The sequence below is a fragment of the Eptatretus burgeri genome, chromosome 16, assembly GCF_056783735.1.
Source record: "Eptatretus burgeri isolate ZD-2024b chromosome 16, Ebu_testis_v1, whole genome shotgun sequence".
Classification (NCBI taxonomy): Eukaryota; Metazoa; Chordata; class Myxini; order Myxiniformes; family Myxinidae; genus Eptatretus; species Eptatretus burgeri.
The window spans coordinates 2,546,980-2,567,839 of NC_140976.1; the positions used below are offsets into that span (position 1 = coordinate 2,546,980).

The 20,860-nt window shown below is 43.6% G+C and overlaps 1 protein-coding gene across 11 annotated transcripts in view; it reads left to right on the forward strand.

Annotated features, from left to right (window-relative positions):
• Positions 1–20,860, forward strand: part of LOC147010332 (rho GTPase-activating protein 32-like) — a 65,096-nt gene that overhangs the window by 21,749 nt on the left and 22,487 nt on the right. For all 11 annotated transcript variants that reach the window (XM_085858991.1, XM_085858994.1, XM_085858993.1 and 8 more), the window contains exons 11-17: positions 3,638–3,722; positions 6,999–7,142; positions 8,019–8,121; positions 9,373–9,517; positions 9,701–9,783; positions 15,915–16,022; positions 16,376–16,506. In XM_085858991.1, coding sequence (XP_085715117.1) covers positions 3,638–3,722; positions 6,999–7,142; positions 8,019–8,121; positions 9,373–9,517; positions 9,701–9,783; positions 15,915–16,022; positions 16,376–16,506 — 799 coding nt within the window. The remainder of the gene's footprint in view (positions 1–3,637; positions 3,723–6,998; positions 7,143–8,018; positions 8,122–9,372; positions 9,518–9,700; positions 9,784–15,914; positions 16,023–16,375; positions 16,507–20,860) is intronic.

Here is a 20,860-nt window from a genome sequence, read left to right on the forward strand (position 1 = left end):
AACCAATCTCACACATCAAACTCACTCATCCAACAAATCTCACATATCAAACTCACACTTCCAACCAATGTCACACATCAAACTCACTCATACAACCAATCTCACCCATCAACTTCACTTATCCAACCAACCAAAGTCACCCATCAAACTCACTCATCCAAACAAACTCTCTCATCCAAACAAACTCGTTCTACTACAGGTACTATTACTGATTGTGTCAAAACTCACCTGGCAACCACTGACCCAACGAAGCATGTAGCGCCGAATCATGCCGAATCATTCCGGAAAAAAACTATTTTTTTAAAAAAAAATTAAAATAAAATTTTGAGACGAGAATCATGGGAATCATGTGTAATTTCGGTCGATTTTTTATTTTTATTTTTTATTTTTATTTTTTACTAGAAACTAGTTTAGAACTAATAAAGTTAGTATATATAAGCTTGTACGAAATCACGCGTGATTCCCGTAATCAAAACATACAAAATGGCGGCCGCCTCGGCCGTCTCAACGAAGGTTGAATTCCGTGCTAAAATCACCAAAAATTCGTCTAAAACTGGTAAAAAAAAAAAAAAACACTAAAACATTTATTAGCCACAGTGGCTAATGGGTGGTTTAAAATATTAGCCACAGGTAAGGGGGATTCGCCCTGTGGAGACGTGGTGAGCGGCAGTGCACACCCAGATCTAACTCACTCCAGAAATCTTTATACTCCATCTCACACCCCATATGCGGGGCATATGCACTGATGATGATTCATCATCACCCCTTCAATTTCCAACTTCACACTCATCACTCGGTCCGACACTCTCCTCACCTCCAATACCCTCTTGACATAATCCTCCTTCAGGATTACCCTGACACCATTTCTCCTCCCATCCACACCATGGTAGAACAGTTTGAAACCACCTCCAATGCTTCTAGCCTTACTCCCCATCCACTTGGTCTCTTGCACACACAGTATGTCCACCTTTCTTCTCTCCATCATATCAGCCAACTCTCGCCCTTTGTCAGTCATCGTCCCAACATTCAGAGTTCCAGCTCTCACCTCCACACTTCTACCCTTCCCCCTCCTCTCCCACTGCCTCTGGACCCGCCTTCCCCGTCTCCTTCTCCTCCTTCACCCAGCAGTAGCACAATTTCCACTGGTACCCTGCTGACCACCGGTACCGGTGGCGGTCGTTGGTAACCCGGGCCTCGACCGATCCGGTATGGAAATCCGTTTTATTGTCCGCATAATGATTTGGCATAGGTTTTTACGCCGGATGCCCTTCCTGACACAACCCTGGTCGCCTCATACGACACAGAGGGATATGGTACACCTATTCTAACCGGGGCATACACCGGGCCCAATACACTGGTACTCATTTCGCCGACCCCGGAAGGATGTCAGGCTGGGTCAACCCCCTAGTGTATATTAATTCAGTGGCCCAACGGGGCTTTAACTCAGGACCTTTTGGGTCCCAAGCCGCTGCCCGAACCACTGCGCCAACACCAGGTTCATATATATATATGTATATATGTATATATATATATATATATATATATATATATATATATATATATATATATGTATATAGTTGTGGTTCTAACCGCGCCGGCGTACGGGCGACCGCTTTTCGCTAATTCGCGGCCGCACGTGCCCACCGAGCGTGGCAATCCAGTCGTAGCTTCTGGATCAACGCCAAAATCCAGCTACGGGTGTATTTTTTTAACCACACCGTAAATCAGCCAACTCTTCTGTCCACGCGCGACAGGGTTGATTGCCGAATTGTCGATTTACCTGAGTATTTGCGCAGACAGAAATGCCGGGGATTTACACCTCGATGGGACCTGTACGGGCACGAGCCGCTTCAAGCAGCTCGCGCCGGTTGCGGTTGCCGAGCGGTTTATTATCGCCAAGCCCCGTCGGACTCGATTATCTTATCGGCTATTAAAAGCCAGCTATTATTCCGAATGCAATTATGGCAATTCAATGGAGGAAGGGACGCAACGAGCTGGTGAATATTCAAACAATGACATTTATTTCACACGCATGCAGTCAATGAAGAAATGGGGGTAAGGGACAAGGACACGAGCAAAAAGACCTACAGCCGTTGTCTATTTATTCTGTACATGCACTTAACCACAATTCTACTTCGTGGACAAGGCGCCACAGACTTCCATGAAAAAACCCAGGAAAGAAAAAGAGAGGGAGAACAGGGCCGTAGGCCTTTAATGTTCCGCGGAGCTGTGGAGACCGAAGGAGCTCCGTGAGACCGTGCAGGTTACCTGCCACCCTCGTGGTGACTCGCTGGGCGACCCTCGATGTCTCGTCGTCAACACGGTAGCTGGTGTAATGGCGACTCGGTTGGTCCAGGCCTTGCCGTGTGGCCTGGTCGATCGGGCCTAGCCGACGACGCCTCAGAGGAGCGAACGGGCCTTGCTCTTTTGGAGTTGATGCTCTCTTAAGAGCCCGCTCACTCCTCAGCGTTGCTCGGACCATCCCGGGGCCCGATCACCTCGGACCGTTATGCTGCTGGCTGGCGACTTCTCTCTGGCTGCCTCCACCGACCCACAATTCTGCACTGCACTGCAGGCTTGGCTGGACTCCAGGCTCCAACCCCGACTTCCACTCTGAGCTCCACTCCAAACGAACTCCCCTCAACTGGACCACGAACCCAGACTCCAGGCGAACTCCAGGCGAACTGAATTCACGGGGCCTCAGCCCCGCCCTTTATTGGGTTGGGGGGGGGTGTTTGGTCCTTTGCCTCTGACCCTTCACCCCCCGCTGGCTCCGCCCCTTTTGTAGGATATAGGAGAAGGATGAGGTGGTTGCGACCTCTTTGGCTCAAAAGCATTTGACAAGCACAGCAGGGTTGACGAGCCCTCGCTGCACAATCCCTGAGAGAGGGGTAAAAGAGGAATAATACTAGTTGGTGTCTAAGGTGCGTATTTGAAGTGGTGTGAGTGAGGGTGCCGGTGAGGTGCGGTTAAGGTGCAAGGAGGAAACTGAAAAGAGGTGCATGTCAGTGAGGTCATCCTTAAAAGAACGATTCTTTGGGACTTGCCCCCACCGAGCTCCTTTTGCATCTAAAGCAGATGATTGGAAGAGAGATAGAACATGGGAGAAGACAGCTTACTTATGTGTGAGGTGAGACATTATCTGTATGTGCAAGTTTTTATTGGCCTGGCCTTTATGAATGCCCCAGTATGGCACCTGGATCGCTCGCTCACCCAGCGCTCTGTTCCGCAAACTCCTCATATATATATATATATATATATATATATATATATATATATATATATATATATATATATATATATATATATATATATATATATATATATATATATATATATATATATATATATATATACTGAGTGAGTGAGAGTGGGGGTTAGAGAGACTGCACATATGAAAGAGAGAGTGTGTGCGAGGGTAGGGGTTAGACAAATTGTGGTGATGAGTTAGAGCGCGTGCACAGGCGTGATGAATTTTTATCTGTTGTTTTATCACTTCAACTTCTTCCCCATCCCCTCCTCCAAATGATCATGCAGATCTATTTTTCCCATTATCAGATTTGCTGTAAGAACTTCAAGAGTTTGAATGATCAGCAGGTTCAATGTGTATTCAACAACAATGATGGTGGTGTTCTAGGTTGGCTTTTTCCCTGGGGAGTGTGTGGAGCCGATTGAAGAAGGAAGCCCTTGTTCGGTGCCTGGGCCCCTTGTTGTTCGCCCTGGTAGGTTCCTTCCTTCATGTTCAGCTTCTGCTTCACACCGTACCAAATCCCTCATTTGCTCAATGTCATTGATACTGATATCCCACACTGCTGACGCTTGCTGTTGCTACGTTTTCATCGGTTGTGAAACAATGTTAAAAACATGCGGAGGTACATTTAAAGTACACCGCCCGCATGCCAAATAAATAAATCACAAATCCGCCAGCGCGGGACATTGCCGGGGTGCCTTTGGCGCCCGGCCATGGCGCCGTGCAACACATGGAGATGGAATTGGGAGGGAGCAGAGTGCAATAATTAAATGATTAATTGCATAATTAAAATAAATAAATAATAATCATAAAATATTTAATTTCTTGATCAATTGGCTAATAGCATACCAAAACCACCACCGTTTCATCCGAATCTGTAACTTTTTGAAAATTAAGTCATTCATTGAAAAATTAATAATGAATCAATTAATTGATTTATCAATTTATGAAAAATACCCTTAATAGCCAAATCACTTGTTCACTGTCATGTACAAATATCAGCTTCCCAGCTCAAAAGGTGCCTGAGATATTGCCCAGATGAGAAAGAAAATAAAAAGTAATTAATATATCTATAATCTTCTATCGATAATTCCAGCAGTGTGTGTGTGTGTGTGTGTGTGTGTGTGTGTGTGTGTGTGTGTGTGTGTGTGTGTGTGTGTGTGTGTGTGTGTGTGTGTGTGTGTGTGTGTGTGTGTGTGTGTGTGTGTGTGTGTCTATATGACCGCAGTTTCTCGACGACCGCCGGTCCGATCGGATTGAAACTTGCCGGGGCCCTGCGGATGTGCCTTTTCGAGGTTTGATATCAATCGGACGAGCGGTTCCCAAGTTACGGCCATTTATCTGTCGACCAATGACAAGACACGGTGCTATGACGTCACGAATGACATCACAATTAATATTTATTTATTTATTTATTTTTGCACGATTGACGGTCCAATCTGATTGAAACTTGCCAGGAATATTGCTGGGGACCCGTGGATGGGCCTTTTCAAGGTTTAATATTAATCGGACGAGCGGTTCCCAAGTTACTGCCAATTCAAGAGAGGGGGCGAGAGAGGAGGGCGAGAGAGGGGGCGAGAGAGGGGGGCGAGAGAGGGGGCGAGAGAGGGGGCGAGAGAGGGGGCGAGAGAGGGGGGCGAGAGAGGGGGGTGAGAGAGGGGAGGGAGAGAGGGGGAGTCACAATTCAAGAGAGGGGGACGGGAGAGGGGGTGAGAGTGGGGGCGAGAGAGGGGAGGCGAGAGAGAGGGGCATCACAATTCTTCTTCTTCGTTTGATATGATGTCACAATTGACGCTGGGGACCTGAGTATGTTTCCCAGATGTTTCCCAAGTTATGGCCATTTATGATATGGTTGGTCTGATCTAATTGAAACGATGCCCCAATCCAGTCGTCTTTTACGAGAGCGAAGGAATGAAGCTGCACATACTGGCACGCACCTACGGGCCCGCACCTACGGGCCCGCACTAGCAATTAAGTAATTCAATTAATAGATGAATCAAAAAAAAATAAAAAAAAATACTGTTTTTGTCAAATCAACTCTTCACTTTTGTCCCCAGTTTTCAGCTTCCCAGCTCAATGGATGGCTGAGATATCGCCCAGACAAACAAACAAACAAACAAATGAAATTGCTCGTTGAGCAAGGAATTGCCGGAATAACTTTGTCATGTCTCCATGATCTCTGAAAAAATAAAAACCTGGAAATCAATTTGGTTCTTGTAAGTCGATAGTGCTACAGTTTAATGAGTTATCGCACTTGGTTTGGTCATGATCATAACTTGGAAGTCATTCGAACTTGAAATGGCGTTTTTATCGCAATTTGAAAGTTTTGACCTGACCCCCCTGACATTCGACCCCCGACCGCTAAGAAGGGTGTTGGTGTGACACCCCAATGAGACATATGGTTGGATGCAGTATTGGAAGATGCACATTTTGGATTTGGTTTGAAGTCGATACGACCATTTTAGCGGACGTTATTGCGAAAATAAGAATTTCGGTTTTTCGGTGACCTTGACCTTGACCTTTGACCAAGATTCACCAAAAATGACAAGTGTCTAAGTTGGACCATGGCCGACGTCTGTATCCAGTTTGGTCATGATCGCTGAAACGGTGTGGCTGCTACAGGGTAAACAAACACACAAACAAACAAATAAACCAATGTCACCCGCAGGTTGACCCGTATCTTGCCAAAAGGTGACCACGTCTGACTTCTTTAAGGTCACACTGAGGCGAACAGAGCTGCTATCCACCAGGAGCGACTCCTTGAGGAATATCTGCCTACCAGAGATTCCGATGAGAATCGTTCTACAGAGTAACCATGAAAAATATGCGTTTGCCTCATAACGTCACCAAATGACATCATAATGTCTCAAGCTTGACATATCTAGAAAGCACTCATCGAGGTGTTCAATTTGAGGTACTACACGATATGGTTCCTAAAACTTGAAAATTTGACCTTGGGGTCAAATATGTTTGACCTTTGGCGTTAACCATGAAGGTTAAGGCCAATCGTCACCAAAAATTAATCAGCTGAGCGCCAGACCAATAAGTATATTCCCATGAAGTTTAAAGACGATCCGATCAAAATTACTCAAAAAATAAGGGTTTCGTCGACTCCCCTGATTTGCGACAAAGTGACCTTGACCTTTGACCTTGACCTTCAAAATTTTATGTGCTGAAAGGGACCTCTATAGGCCTCTGATATGCGAAGTTACAAAAATTTCCAATGATAACTGTGCTCTGCAGAATTTTTTTATACGTGATTACAGACAAACAAAAAAAAAGCAAACAAACAAAAAAAAAAACATACAAGATGACTAACATATCTTGCAAAAACTTCGTTTTGGCAAGATAACAAACAAACAGACAGACACACAGAATGACACACACAACCGACCAACATAATTGCCGAAATCCGAAGCATTCCGGCAATTAACAAACAAACGGCGTAATGAGTCTCCCTTCTTTTTGCGGCGGCGATGATGTCATGCATCGCCTGGATATGGAATTGGGAAGGACACCGTGGACCCCACACGACTCAAAACAAAAACTGGTTGTGGTTGGGAATATTCACATTTAAAAAATGAAGGCATCACTGAGTTATAAATGGAGTCGGGAGAGGATAAAATTGGTTGAAGCTCACCATTGGCATCGCATTGTGCTGTATTCATGAAAAGGCACTCCGTGAGGTTTCAGGACAATGCGCCTCGGAAGGAATTCACTTTGTGTTTTTACGACCTCTCATGTTCAGTGTACAGGAGCAAGGTGGCGCTGCTGTTGAGGGGGTTCTTTGGGGCTCGACCGCCACGTTCGACCCTGCGCCGGCGCGGCATTCTTAAGGAACGCCTGTTTGGCTGTGACCTCGGGGAGCATCTCATGAATTCCGGAGAAAAAGGTCTCCATGCTGAAGATCCTGTTATCGTTGTCATGGTATTGATAGTATGATGGCATGTATAAAAGTAATCCAGGTAAAGCTATTCAAACAAAACAAAGTGCAGTCCACACATTAGTTGTTCCCACCACCGAGTGCGAAGTTTCGTGATTCTGACACAAAATGTGTCAGTGCTGCATCCGTTAAGATGTCAGAAGGCAGCACAATGTTGTCAGTGCTTTAAAGCTTGAAGCGCTGCAGATGAGAGTTGGGATTACTGACTGGAAATGAGTTGAGTGCACCATTATGAAAATGAGAGTAAGAGACGGTCAATGGAGTACCACCACACAGGGTCACCAGCCCTGACCTCGCTCCGTCAGATTTGCATCCCAAACTAAAGTTTTTTTTCCTTCACGGAGAACATTTTTCTTCAGGCGATGCCGTCAAGGCCGCTGTGAAGTGCCTGTTAAGTCAACAAGATGCACAGTTCCACTGCGATGGCATCACAAAACTACTCAAATGTTGGAAGATACTGTATGTGTGGACCTCAGTGGTAATCATAATGAGAAATAAACATGTACTGCACCATGGTAGAATAAAGATTGATGTTAGTATCTGGCTGTTTCATTTGAACATCTTTACCTGTTTTGGAGAAAAAGAGTAGAAGGGATTGCTTTTCGACATGCACTCGTAATAATCTTGGTTTTATTTGTTAAACATGTTTGCCTCATGTGAGTGAGACTAATTTCATTGAATGTGTTAACTGTCTTTCACATTAATTATGGTATTTATTCACGTTGGATATTTGTTCAGTTCCGACATCACTTATATTTGTACTTCCTCATGCGATTGTGGCTGATTGTGGTTTTTTTTTTTTTTTGATTGACGTGCCAATTTCAGTTCCCCGTGTGATTGTTTGCTGCTGTGAGTTCTTGGAAAAGGTGGGACTCGTCGATGGTATATATCGCCACTCCGGCTCCTCCTCCAACTTGCAACGCCTCCGGTGAGACAGCGGCCTATTGGTGATTTTTATTACACCTTTTAGAAACGTCTTTTGAATTCTCATCGGTCCTGCGGTAATCTCAACCTGAAGAATTACCTTGATACCTACTTTACTTGCTTGGTAATATGGTAATTTTTTAAACAATATTGAGGCTCATGGAACGGTAAATGTCAACAACCTGATAGTGGAGCCACAGGTAGACAAAACAAGCAAGGGGATGAATGAACAGGAAAAGTGGAGTGGAGGAAACATGGTAACCTACAGGTAAAAAAGGTTGAATTAGGGAGGGTTAATGGGGGTATGACAGACCACGAGTAGGGATGCATCACCAGATGCATGACCGAGTGGAAGGGCCTATACCACCCACTATTGCACCACCAGCGACACTACTATACTAAATGAGTGGAAGGAAATTAAATGATCAAAGTGAAAATTCATAAACTGGGAATCGGTTCATCTGATTGAGATTCAATTATTCATTCTTCAAGTTGAGCCTTACAATCAAAACTTCCATAAGGTACCTTTGAGCATTTTTACTTTTTTTTTTTTACAAGTCATTCTATGTTCCACCTTGCCGGAACAGCTTGAAGTGTAGCACGGTTCACACAAGGGTTTTCCGTCGTTTCATGTGTTTGTAAAAGTGAAAATGCCCAAATAGTGTTTTACAGTTCTTGATTGGCTGTGAAATAGGTGATGTAATGATTCATTTGGGATCCATTCAGGACCTACAAATGCATGGCTGCCTCCACGCGCACTACTAACAGATCACTGCAAGTTGCATTTTCTGCCGACAGGTGTATCTTATTGCCACGTACAAACCGAACTTGAGATTGTGATGGCAATCAGGCCAAGAAAAATGTCTGTTTTGTACATTGTCGAAAGGAAAATAAATAGACAATTATGCAAGAGGAGAATTGATAAATCAACGATAGTCAGGTGCACAGACACTGAATGAGTCGTGTTTGTGATGTTTGTGAATCAATTTACTCTTTTGGTAACATCCTGTTGTCGAAAACTCAATGATCTGATATCTCTCTCTCTATCTCTATCTCTATCTCTATCTCTATCTCTATCTCTATCTCTATCTCTATCTCTATCTCTCTCCTCCTCTCTCCCCCTCTCTCCCCTTCTTTTCCCCTCTGTTCCTCTCTCTTTCTCTCTCTCTCTCTACCTTTATTTCTCTTTCTCTCTTTCTCTCTCTCTATTTCTCTCTCTCTTTCTCTTTCTCTCTTTCAAATATTTTCCCCTTAGACACGAATTTGATTCTGAGATGAATCCCAACCTTACATCTGAACCCTACAGCCTGGACATCCACTGTGTCAGCTCGCTGTGCAAGCTTTACTTCCGCGAGCTACCAAACCCCCTGCTCACTTACCCTCTATACCATTACTTTACCGTATGTCCTCATGCCTACATTGTCTCTACCATTCACCCCTTCACCTTCCTCAGAATGATGAAATGCCTTCTATTGTACTGCACTTTAATTTGATATGTCAGGTAGTGTGCACGAGCCTGAAATGTCATACTGTATGCTGCTGTGCCACACTGTACAGCACAGTTCTACACTGTAACCTTCTAGGAAGCGGTGGCTGCAGGATCGGAGGAGGATCAGCTGAGGCAAACGAAGGTGGCGATTGAACAGCTTCCTCCGCCTCACTACAGGTGACTCAGAAATTGTTCTTTTTTATTTTTATTTTTCATTTTTCATCTTTTTATTTCGATCCTCATTATGTGTTCTCATATATATATATATATATATATATATATATATATATATATATATATATATATATGTATATATATGTATATATATGTATATGTGTATATATATATATATATATATGTATATGTATATATATATATATATATATATATATATATATATATATGTATATGTATATGTATATATATATATATATATATATATATATATATATATATATATATATATATATATATATATATATATATATATATATATATATACCACCGTCGGTTCTGTCCTTCACTTAGTCTTGTCCTCACCGATGAGTTTCGTGATTCTGTGTTTAATGCGAAAGAGATCAAACTTACTCCAAAAAATGTTGTTTTGGTGTCGTGCCAGCAGGGTGCTTCTTTAAAGGTCCCATGACACTCAAAGCTTTCTGGTTATTTATATATTAACTTGACCTTCCTAGTGAAGAAATCACCCATGTTTCTTTTTTAAAATAAAAAATGGGATAATTAGACCAATATTTCGAACATTTCTGGTGCTTTTCACAACTTTCTATGCCCCGCCCCTTAAAAAAGTTGACTTCAGCGAACCGCAGCGTTGGCGTCATCTGCAGAAACTCGCACAGAGTGGATTGACTCGAGATGTCGTGTGCCGTATAAAGTACATACAAATGCATTGTGCACATGTGTTTGCTATCTCACTTATCGTCTTAATTCCTGTGATTGTTTCGCGGAAAATAAATTCTGTTTCTGAGCCGTGTATGCACAACAATCACGAGGCAATTATTTATCCGTTTACTACCTTGTCGTAGTCGTGTACAAATCCAATACATGTATGCACAATAAAGGGCTATACCATGTCCACAAAATATAAAATTTTACTGTTGAACCTTTCCATTAAAAATGTAACTTACAGGGACATACAAGTAAAATACTAAAGATTAATATTGCATCATTTCAAGGCGCAAGGAGATAATTTTAAAATCAAACAATGTGAAAAACCTGCACCCACATTTTGCAGCTTATTGAATTGTTCATTGAAACCACCCTGCTGGGATAGGTACGATTCCACATACATGCAAGCCAGGTATGGCTGCACTCGACACACATGGGTTTATTCTAAAGTGAAGGTACTGCTTCCATTGGCTTGCTATTCATTAACAATTAGCCAAAATGCTGTAATAAATGAACAGGGAAAAATATGTTGGCACAACTATGAAAGACAAATTTATCTGTCCTTTTACACGGCCTCATCGCCTTGGGACTCTTACGCATTGACTTATACATTGTGTGCATGCTAATACAAGTTACTTGTCAACTCTAGAGTCTAGACTCGTCTTATAAATCCGTCGTCCGTCCGACTAGGCCGATAAATCTGACGTGCTCTAGCTTTCTTTTATTATTCTCTTTTCTTCATTGTTTTATACTGGTGCTACATGACGACAGTAGGAATAAAATGAATAAAAATGCAACAGAATGTCAGATTTATCTGACTACTCGAGACAATTGTGTCGCAAGGTGTGTTCTGCACACAAGATTTCACCGTATCCGGACAGCGAGATTGCTTCGTTTTATGCGCGGAGAGATACGGCCGATGATATGGGCCAGCCTTGCTTGTGATTAATTTGCCGCGGACCAACATGTCCGCTGCGCTGCGCTGGTCACGTCACCTCACTAAAATATTTCTGATATCGAGCAGTATGCAAGTCGAATTTACATTATTGAATTACGAATAGGATTTTGTCTAACCAGTTGTTATTGTCAAATCTTCCTTCGATGTCCTCCCGATCATAATTAACTCTGGGAATTTCATCGCCATTTTCCTCTGCTTGTTCTACCTCGGGCTCGAACTGCTAAGGCCGTATTTCATTTCCATCTGCCTGAACTTCACCTCCCGCGACTACGTTATCCAACAATTCTCCATCTGATTCAGACCAAAATCCTTCATTTCTCTCATACTCACTGTCGCTCCCAGACAAATCAAAGTCCATGTCATCCTTATTCAAAACCAAATGTTTGATTTTTTTTTTTAAAGCAGAAATGAACGAAGCGATTGAGTCGATCAATCGAATGTTGAAACACACAGAAAGCCAATAGAATCACGTAGACCACCAACCCGAGTAATTTACGTGCAGCCTTTGTCATCCTGCAGTTGACGTCATGTGGGTTACGCCCCTTTCAGAAGAATTTTTAGGGGCGTTCCCGAAGAGGTTTGTTTTTTTAATTTTACATTTTACAGAACGAGTATTGTGAAAAAAACATTGTTAGATTTGAAATCACGATGGAAAACTCCTATAGGACATATATATATATATATATATATATATATATATATATATATATATATATATATATATATATATATATATATATATATATATATATATATATATATATATATATATATATATATATATATATATATATATATATATGCAATTTCAGTACTTTTAGGTGTCATGGGACCTTTAAAGCAGACTCCGATACGGTAAAACAAAATAGTCCTGTGGGGGACTGACGGTTATTTCTCCAACAGACGGGGTGAAAATGAGGGATTGGGGGAAGGAGCCATGGCCCCCCTTCCTGAATTGGTACAGTCATGGAGAGCACAACTTAAGTTGAGGGCATGGTCCTTATGTTTTATAAAGAGTTTGGTCTGCATCTGGCCATCGGTTTCTGAGATTTTTATCTTGATTACCTGAATTTGAGGCGAAATCACCCTTTTCATCCTCTTCTCGGGGGTAGATCTGGAAGGGGAGCACAACCGCATGAGATCTTACTGTTCTGATGTGTCTTACCAAATTTGCTCCATATCGGTCATGTCGTTTGTGAGGAAAATATCTTTCAGTGAATATGAGGGATTAGGGGAGGGAGGCCGTGGCCCCCTTTCCAGGGGAGATTATATGGCCATGGGGAGCACAACTTTAGGTTAGAGCATGGTTACGAAGCTATATGATCAGTTTGGTGTGGATCTGGTTGTCGGTGTCTGAGAAAAAGATTTTTGAATGAAATACCAATATTTAGGACAAATCCCCCTTTAACACACTTCAAATTGGTGGATCCGGATGGGGAGCACAACACCACGAGAGCTTACTGTCCTGAAGCATTGTACCAAATTTTGCCCGTATCACTCAAGCAGTTGTGGAGAAGAAGATGTTTCCGTCAAATGTTAACGGACGTACATATGAATGAACGGATGGCCAGACACTGGGACCCACTCCATGAGCTTATTTCGGAGATATAACCTAATAAATTTAGTGTTCAGTAGTTGTTTTAAATTGGTACATTTAATGAGGTAGAATGTGAATATAATTTGGCCATGACAGACCCCGTGGCCTATCCCTGTGAAGGATGAGTAGTTTGCATTGTACAGTGTTAGGGTTTGGACTGAAATAACACATTTACAATGTGCAAAGTAAATACCATTTTCTGATACACGATGGAGGCTCATGGAAGAGTGAGGTGACATAGGGTAAAAAGACAATACATTGACATTTGGGTCGTTGATGCAGAGTTGGACACAACAAGCAAGGGAATTAATGAATAGGAAGAGAGGGAGAGAGACGGAGACAGAAAAGGGCAGGGGGGAGGTGTGTGTGTGTGTGTGTGTGTGTGTGTGTGTGTGTGTGTGTGTGTGTGTGTGTGTGTGTGTATATGTGTGTGTGTGTGTGTGTGTGTGTGTGTGTGTATATGTGTGTGTGTGTGTATTGTTATGTCTTGATTCCTTCTTGGGACTATGGTACAGTAATTGGTCTTTATTTTGATTGGCTAGAGGAGTGTGGGGAGGGTCACTTGTTTTTTAATCCGAGCCACCTGAGTTTAGTCGATTAAATGAGAGCTGATTGGCTATTCCCTCCATTCACAGGTGAGAGATGTGGGTGAGTTTATTTGTAGATTTGTTTGTTAGGGTTTGCTTTTGACGTTTGCACCTGGTACATGCTTGGGAGCCTCATTGGTATGCATTGCTGTCTACGACATCCCTGATGATTCGCCAATGAGTGATGAAACCGGTCCGGTCGCTGAGGGGTGTGTAACATTGGGATTGTTGTGTGTGAACGTCTTTATAGTTGTTGAGGAACTTTGGGAAGGGTTCGTACAGCATAGCGCTTACCTTGTTTCGGTCTTCTTGGGTTGCTTCATGCAGTTTCTTCGGCTAGAGAAGTGTGGGAGGGGTCAATTGTTTATATAATCCTTGCCACCTGGGTTTTGCTGATTAGGTGAGAGCTGATTGGCTATTCCCTCCATTCACAGGAATGGAGGATGAGATGAGATGAGATGGTGGTGAACCACATGCTTGAAGCTCTGGAGGGAAGAGTAGGATTGAAATGTCCCCAGAAGGCAATTCAACAAGAGTGAGAGATTAACCAGGAAAGGGTTATTGGTAGACCTTGTACATCCTGGAGGGGTGTGTGTGTGTGTGTGTGTGTGTGTGTGTGTGTGTGTGTGTGTGTGTGTGTGTGTGTGTGTGTGTGTGTGTGTGTGTGTGTGTGTGTGTGTGTGTGTGTGTGTGTGTGTGTGTCGGATGGAGAGACGAGAGCCGAGAGCCAAGGACCATAGGAGACGAGGTTAAAAGCAGATATTCTGCCATTTTTTGGCCATCCCATTTTTGGGGGTTTTTTTGTATACAATGTCGAGACTCGTATGAGAGCTAACACACAGAACATACAACAAGGGGAGCAGGAGACGAGGGGTGTGAGAGGGAAGGGAAAAAACAAGGGAATTAATGAATAGGAAGAGAGGGAGAGAGACGGAGACAGAGAAGGGCAGGGGGGAGGTGTGTGTGTGTGTGTGTGTGTGTGTGTGTGTGTGTGTGTGTGTGTGTGTGTGTGTGTGTGTGTGTGTGTGTGTGTGTGTATTGTTATGTCTTGCTTCCTTCTTGGGACTATGGTACAGTAATTGGTCTTTATTTTGATTGGCTAGAGGAGTGTGGGGAGGGTCACTTGTTTTTTAATCCGAGCCACCTGAGTTTAGTCGATTAAATGAGAGCTGATTGGCTATTCCCTCTATTCACAGGTGAGAGATGTGGGTGAGTTTATTTGTAGATTTGTTTGTTAGGGTTTGCTTTTGACGTTTGCACCTGGTACATGCTTGGGAGCCTCATTGGTATGCATTGCTGTCTACGACATCCCTGATGATTCGCCAATGAGTGATGAAACCGGTCCGGTCGCTGAGGGGTGTGTAACATTGGGATTGTTGCGTGTGAACGTCTTTATAGTTGTTGAGGAACTCTGGGAAGGGTTCGTACAGCATAGCGCTTACCTTGTTTCGGTCTTCTTGGGTTGCTTCATGCAGTTTCTTCGGCTAGAGAAGTGTGGGAGGGGTCAATTGTTTATATAATCCTTGCCACCTGGGTTTTGCTGATTCGGTGAGAGCTGATTGGCTATTCCCTCCATTCACAGGAATGGAGGCTGAGATGAGATGAGATGGTGGTGAACCACATGCTTGAAGCTCTGGAGGGAAGAGTAGGATTGAAATGTCCCCAGAAGGCAATTCAACAAGAGTGAGAGATTAACCAGGAAAGGGTTATTGGTCGACCTTGTACATCCTGGAGGGGTCTGTGTGTGTGTGTGTGTGTGTGTGTGTGTGTGTGTGTGTGTGTGTGTGTGTGTGTGTGTGTGTGTGTGTGTGTGTGTGTGTGTGTGTGTGCGCGTGTGCGTGTGTGTGTGTCGGATGGAGAGACGAGAGCCGAGAGCCAAGGACCATAGGAGACGAGGTTAAAAGCAGAGATATTCTGCCATTTTTTGGCCATCCCATTTTTGGGGGTTTTTTTTGTATACAATGTCGAGACTCGTATGAGAGCTAACACACAGAACATACAACAAGGGGAGCAGGAGACGAGGGGTGTGAGAGGGAAGGGAAAAAACAGTGGGGAACAGAGACATGAGATTCATGTCTGAATTAACTCTATTCCTCCAAAATAGTGGGGAACAGAGTTGATCCATAGACATTAATATAATCTGTATCCTTTGAGTGCTTCAGTGTTTGGATAAACCTTCTTTGTTGTGTTTGTGATTGTCTAATTCCAGGCAGTTCCTCATGTTCTGTTTTTGTATTGTTTTTGTTTTGCTGCTCTTTCCAAGGACCTTCTGCTATCTGCTCTCCCACCTGTCCTTCATGGCCTCACAGTCCAACCTTACCAGCATGGATGCTCGGAACCTGGCCATTGTCTGGGCTCCAAACCTGTTGCGGTACTGACCCTCATCCTACCCCCCCCCCCAACCACCCACAAACCATACTCCCCTCACACTTCACTTTTCATGCCACCCCTTAACTCACCAATCTAACACTGCATTAATGCTCATGAACTGTTGTGGTTTTTTTGAGAGAAGTGAAGGGTGAGGCCTGAAGAGTTTTCCTAAGAAAGTGTGCTCTCATTCCCCTTCTTCTCGCCATTAACTCCTGCAATGCTTTGGAGAATTTTCAACATTTCCACAACATCATTATTTTTTACAATATGCTGGGAAAAAGCCTGTACGAAGATTGCTGCTCCACTTGCATAACATTTTTCATCGCTGATGATGATGAACTATTGCAATCCCAGGTCAAGAGAAGTTGAGTCGGGAGTGATTGGGAGTCGAGCTTTTTTTGAGGTGCGAGCCCAGGCAGCTGTACTCGAGTTCATCATCACCCATGCTCACCGACTCATCAATCTCAACTCCAGCCATCAAACCGGTTTGTTTCTACTCACACTCACACTCTTGCCCTCTATCATCTTGATATCTGACTCACCTGATGTGGTTTTACCATAAATTGCCAAATATCAAACAAATCATGTATCCCGTATGGTGTTCACGACCCTGCGAAACGTGATCTGCATTTTACTCCCTCAATTTAAGGTGCTAACCTCAATGTACCACTCTCACATAAATCACATCATCATTCGAGCACATAAAAAATGAATGACCTTGTCCTTGTTTCCATTTTGAACTTCATACAATGTGCTGTGTATCTAATGGATTCCTTAGGCCTAAGTCACATTTGCTCTACGGCGAGGATACGGCGGCCGTACGCGCTCTGAATTGACAGAAACGTGCGGCGGCCGCAGAGTTTCTGCGGTGGCCTCAGGGTGGCCCTACGCCGTTTGGCTATCCTTTACAGGCTGTAGGGGTCGCCGTGGAATTATAACGCGGAGTTATAACTTTTTTTCATGTCTACGTTCGCCGTAGCAATTTGACAAGCCGAAAAAAAAAAAAAAAAAAAAACTGGTAAAAAATAAAAAATGAACCCACTCGTTACCGTCCGTCTGGCCGCACGTTCGCCTTAGGGCCCCCCTGCGGTCGCCTTGCGGTCACCTTGAGGCTACCTTGCGTCTGCCTTGAAAATTCTATGGCCGCCGCAGGAACGCCCTAAGGTCACCGTGCGACATCAAATCAAAGACCGTACGGCACCCCCACGTTTTTGGTCTCCACAATTTATAAATATGCCGTGCGGCTCCCTGAAAAATAAAAACATATGTGACTGCTACATTGTGTGACCGTGGAAATACTGCGGCCGCCGTATAATTGCTAGTGGCCGTAGATTTTGGAGACCCCACGGCCGCCGTGGCAAATGTGACTTAGGCCTTCCCAAAACAGACCAAACCCCATTGAACTAGTTTCCGTTTCCGGTGTCCGGGTCGTGGTCGCTTCTCTTGCTCCTCCGAGAGAGTTCCTTCCAAAAAGATCAAAAGATAAGTAACCGTTCTGGATTCATTTGTCTTAATGGTTAGGGTGGTGGGCTTGGTATCCTCGGGTCCTGAGTTAAAATCCCCTTTGGCTGTTGAATTAATACCAGGTGGGGTTGACTCTGCCTGTCATCCTTCTGAGGTCCGCAAAACGAGTGCCAATACGCTGGTATCCTGTGTCGGAGTGGTGACCCGTCCAGGATTGTGCCCAATAGCCAAGGAGACGGCTGAGGCAGCACCAACGCTCTGTACAGATTATGGTCCCAATAGAGAGTAGATGGATGGATTCGTTTGTGCTACCATAGATTTTATGTTCTGTGTTTGTGGTGATTGTTCTTTGTATTAAGTGCTCACTCCCGTGTATTTTTTCGTACTCATTCTCTTCATTTTGATCCTGCGTCTCAGGCTCAAATCATTTTGTAGAAGAATCATTAATTAATCATTAATAAATCATTAATTAATCATTTTGTAGAATCATTCATTAACAAAAGTAGAAGTGCAATATAATCGATTGGCAATAAATTTAATTTCCGGGTCTTCAGAGGTCAAAGGGTCATGCAAATTGTCAGCAGGCCAAAATGATTTTTTAAAAACTCGAGTTTGAGATTATACTAAAACCCCTTTTAATGCAGTAATTGAAGGTGTTTTATGGTTATGTCATACTAAAAGGGAATGTTAATCAGATTGTGTTTGACAACACCCTGCTATCTAGGAATCGATATGATGAAGCAGGAGTGTCTGTCTATCCATCCCCAAACTACTCCCTCAGTTTTGTGGCTAGCCATGCCAAACCTTCGGTGGAAGTTTGGGGTCCTAGCCGGTGTCCTAAGGTGGGTGGGAGGTTTCATAAATACCTCAAGACAATTATGATTTTAAGTTTCGATGTGTATGAAGCTGCTTCCGTTCCGGGTGCAACATCAGAACGGTGTTCCTCTTCGTTTACGTCACAAGTGTTTTTGTAATATTGTATTTTGTTATATGAATGGTGTAGTATTAGTTAGTGATTAGAAAATATGGAGCGATTGAGTTTAAAGGAGAATAAGGAAATTATGACTGACTGCATCATCTGAGAAATCAAGGTCAGAGATCTTGACATTCCCAAACGATGCACCGCAGCTTGATCTCTCCGACATCCTCCCTAGAATCCAGTCCATACAAGTGCTGAAAAGTGTGAGGGCCAGTACACACCCTTGCCGAACTCCAGTAACAACTTGAAATAAGTCAGAGATGGTACCACCACATTTCACAGCACTCTCAGTTCCAGAATAGAGTTCAGACATCAGATCGATCAGTTTTGGTGGCACCCCATGAAGACCAAGAATCCTCCAGAGGGCATCCCGATTCACTGAATTGAACGCTTTACAGAGATCAACATAAGCTGCAAGCAGCCCCTGCCGAAACTCTCATCTGCGTTCGGTGAGGACCCGAAGAGCAAGGATACGGTCAATCGTTGACCTCTTTGGTGTAAAGCCTGACTGCTCTGGACGCTGGTGCTCAAGCAGATGGTGGTGAACCCTATCAAGGATTATCCGAGCAAAGACCTTGCGCGGCACTGAGAGCAGCGTCACCCCCTCGGTAGTTGTTGCAGTCTTGGCGATCACCCTTCCCTTTCCAGAGAGGGACAACAAGGCCCCTCTTCCAGTCAGTTGGGATGATGACTGTGTTCCAGGCAGAGCACAGAACTGCATGCAACGACACGAGTGCAGCATTTCCACCAGCCTTGAGAAGTTCAGCATGGATGCCACAGATCCCTGGAGCTTTACCCCATTTCAACCGGTTCACCACAGCCTGTTTTTCCACAAGCGAAGGTGCACCACAGTTGATTGGAGGGTCAGCAACAGTTATTGTAGCACCCCTGACGTCCAACTCGACAGCTGGTCGATCAGCCTGGTGCAACCGCTCAAAGTAACCGGCCCAGCGGGCCTTCACTTCAGACTCCTCTGTGAGCCGTCACACATCACCATAACTACCCTAACTAATCAATCCTCGTTGCACCACTTTGTACCTTTGCATATTCGTACAACACGTACCATTGCACCACTTCCCGAGGCACCCCATGAAGCACCTTCTCCAAATCCACAAATATAAAGTACAGTTGTTTCTTCTTCCCCAGATATTTTTTTCCTCTAATTGCCCAACTATTAAAATTGCCTCTATCGTGCCCCTTCCTGGCATGAAACCAAATTCCATTTCATGTATATTAACACTCTGTCTTATCTATTTATCTCTGACTCTGTCTTCCACTTTCATTCCATGGTCCAGCAGCTTCAGACCCCTATAGTTCCTCCCTACTGAGGCATCATCCTTTTATAAATATTCACCATTATACTCTTCAACCAGTTATCTGGGATAGTTGTCTCCCAAATAACTGTGTTTACCAATTTAGTGATTCAATTCACTCCAATATCACCAGATGCCAGTGCTGCTTGCCGCTTTACCATTCTTCATTTCATCGATGGCTTTCTTTACCCATTCATTCTTTATCGCAGGTGGTGGGCCATGCACCGGCTCTACTGTCTCCAGAATACCCCCGTTCCAAGGAAACTGCTCATTTAGCAGGTGCTCATAGCAACTCCTCCAAGCATTTCTCATCTCCCCATGGTCAACCAGTACATTTCATATATCATCCTTCACACATTGTTCTCCTATGAGATCCTTATTTTATCCGATCATTTGCTCTGCTATCCTAAATACCTCCCCTCGACTATCTGCATTATTTATCACATCTGAAGTGAATCCTGTACTAATTTTTTAGCCTTGTAAGCCTCCCTTCTTGCCCTACGTTTAGCCACTTTACGTTTGACATCCCCTCGCTTTTTCCAAATCCTAAACCATCCTTTTTTCTTAAATCGACCGATCCACCTCATTATTCCACCACCATGTAGTCATGTCTAGCTGGGCTCTTGGACCAGCCACGTGTCTTATCAGTAGCATACAGCAGCCCATCTTTTAAAGAGTCCCAACAATTCCTGACATCCTCTCCTACCATGGAGATTCCAAGATCCATTTCCAAAAGTTCCCTGTAGAAATGTTCCTTTACATTCTGGTCTCTCAGTTTACATACTTTTCTCCTTGCGAGTATGGAAAAGGTTTCATTTTTTCCCTACTCCAACTTAACTTTACATAACGCTTTACATCACACTCGCAGCCGATGTTGCAGGGCACATTCTTCACCACCTATTGTTTTCACATCCTTAACCAACTTCCTATCTAATCTCTGAACTAGAAAGTAGTCTATCTGGTTCTTAATATCTCCTGACTCATAAGTGATCAGTCTGCTCGGCCTCTTCTTAAACACTGTGTTGCAGACGACCATATCTAAAGCATCCCCAATCTCTACTATTCTTACACCTATACATGGTG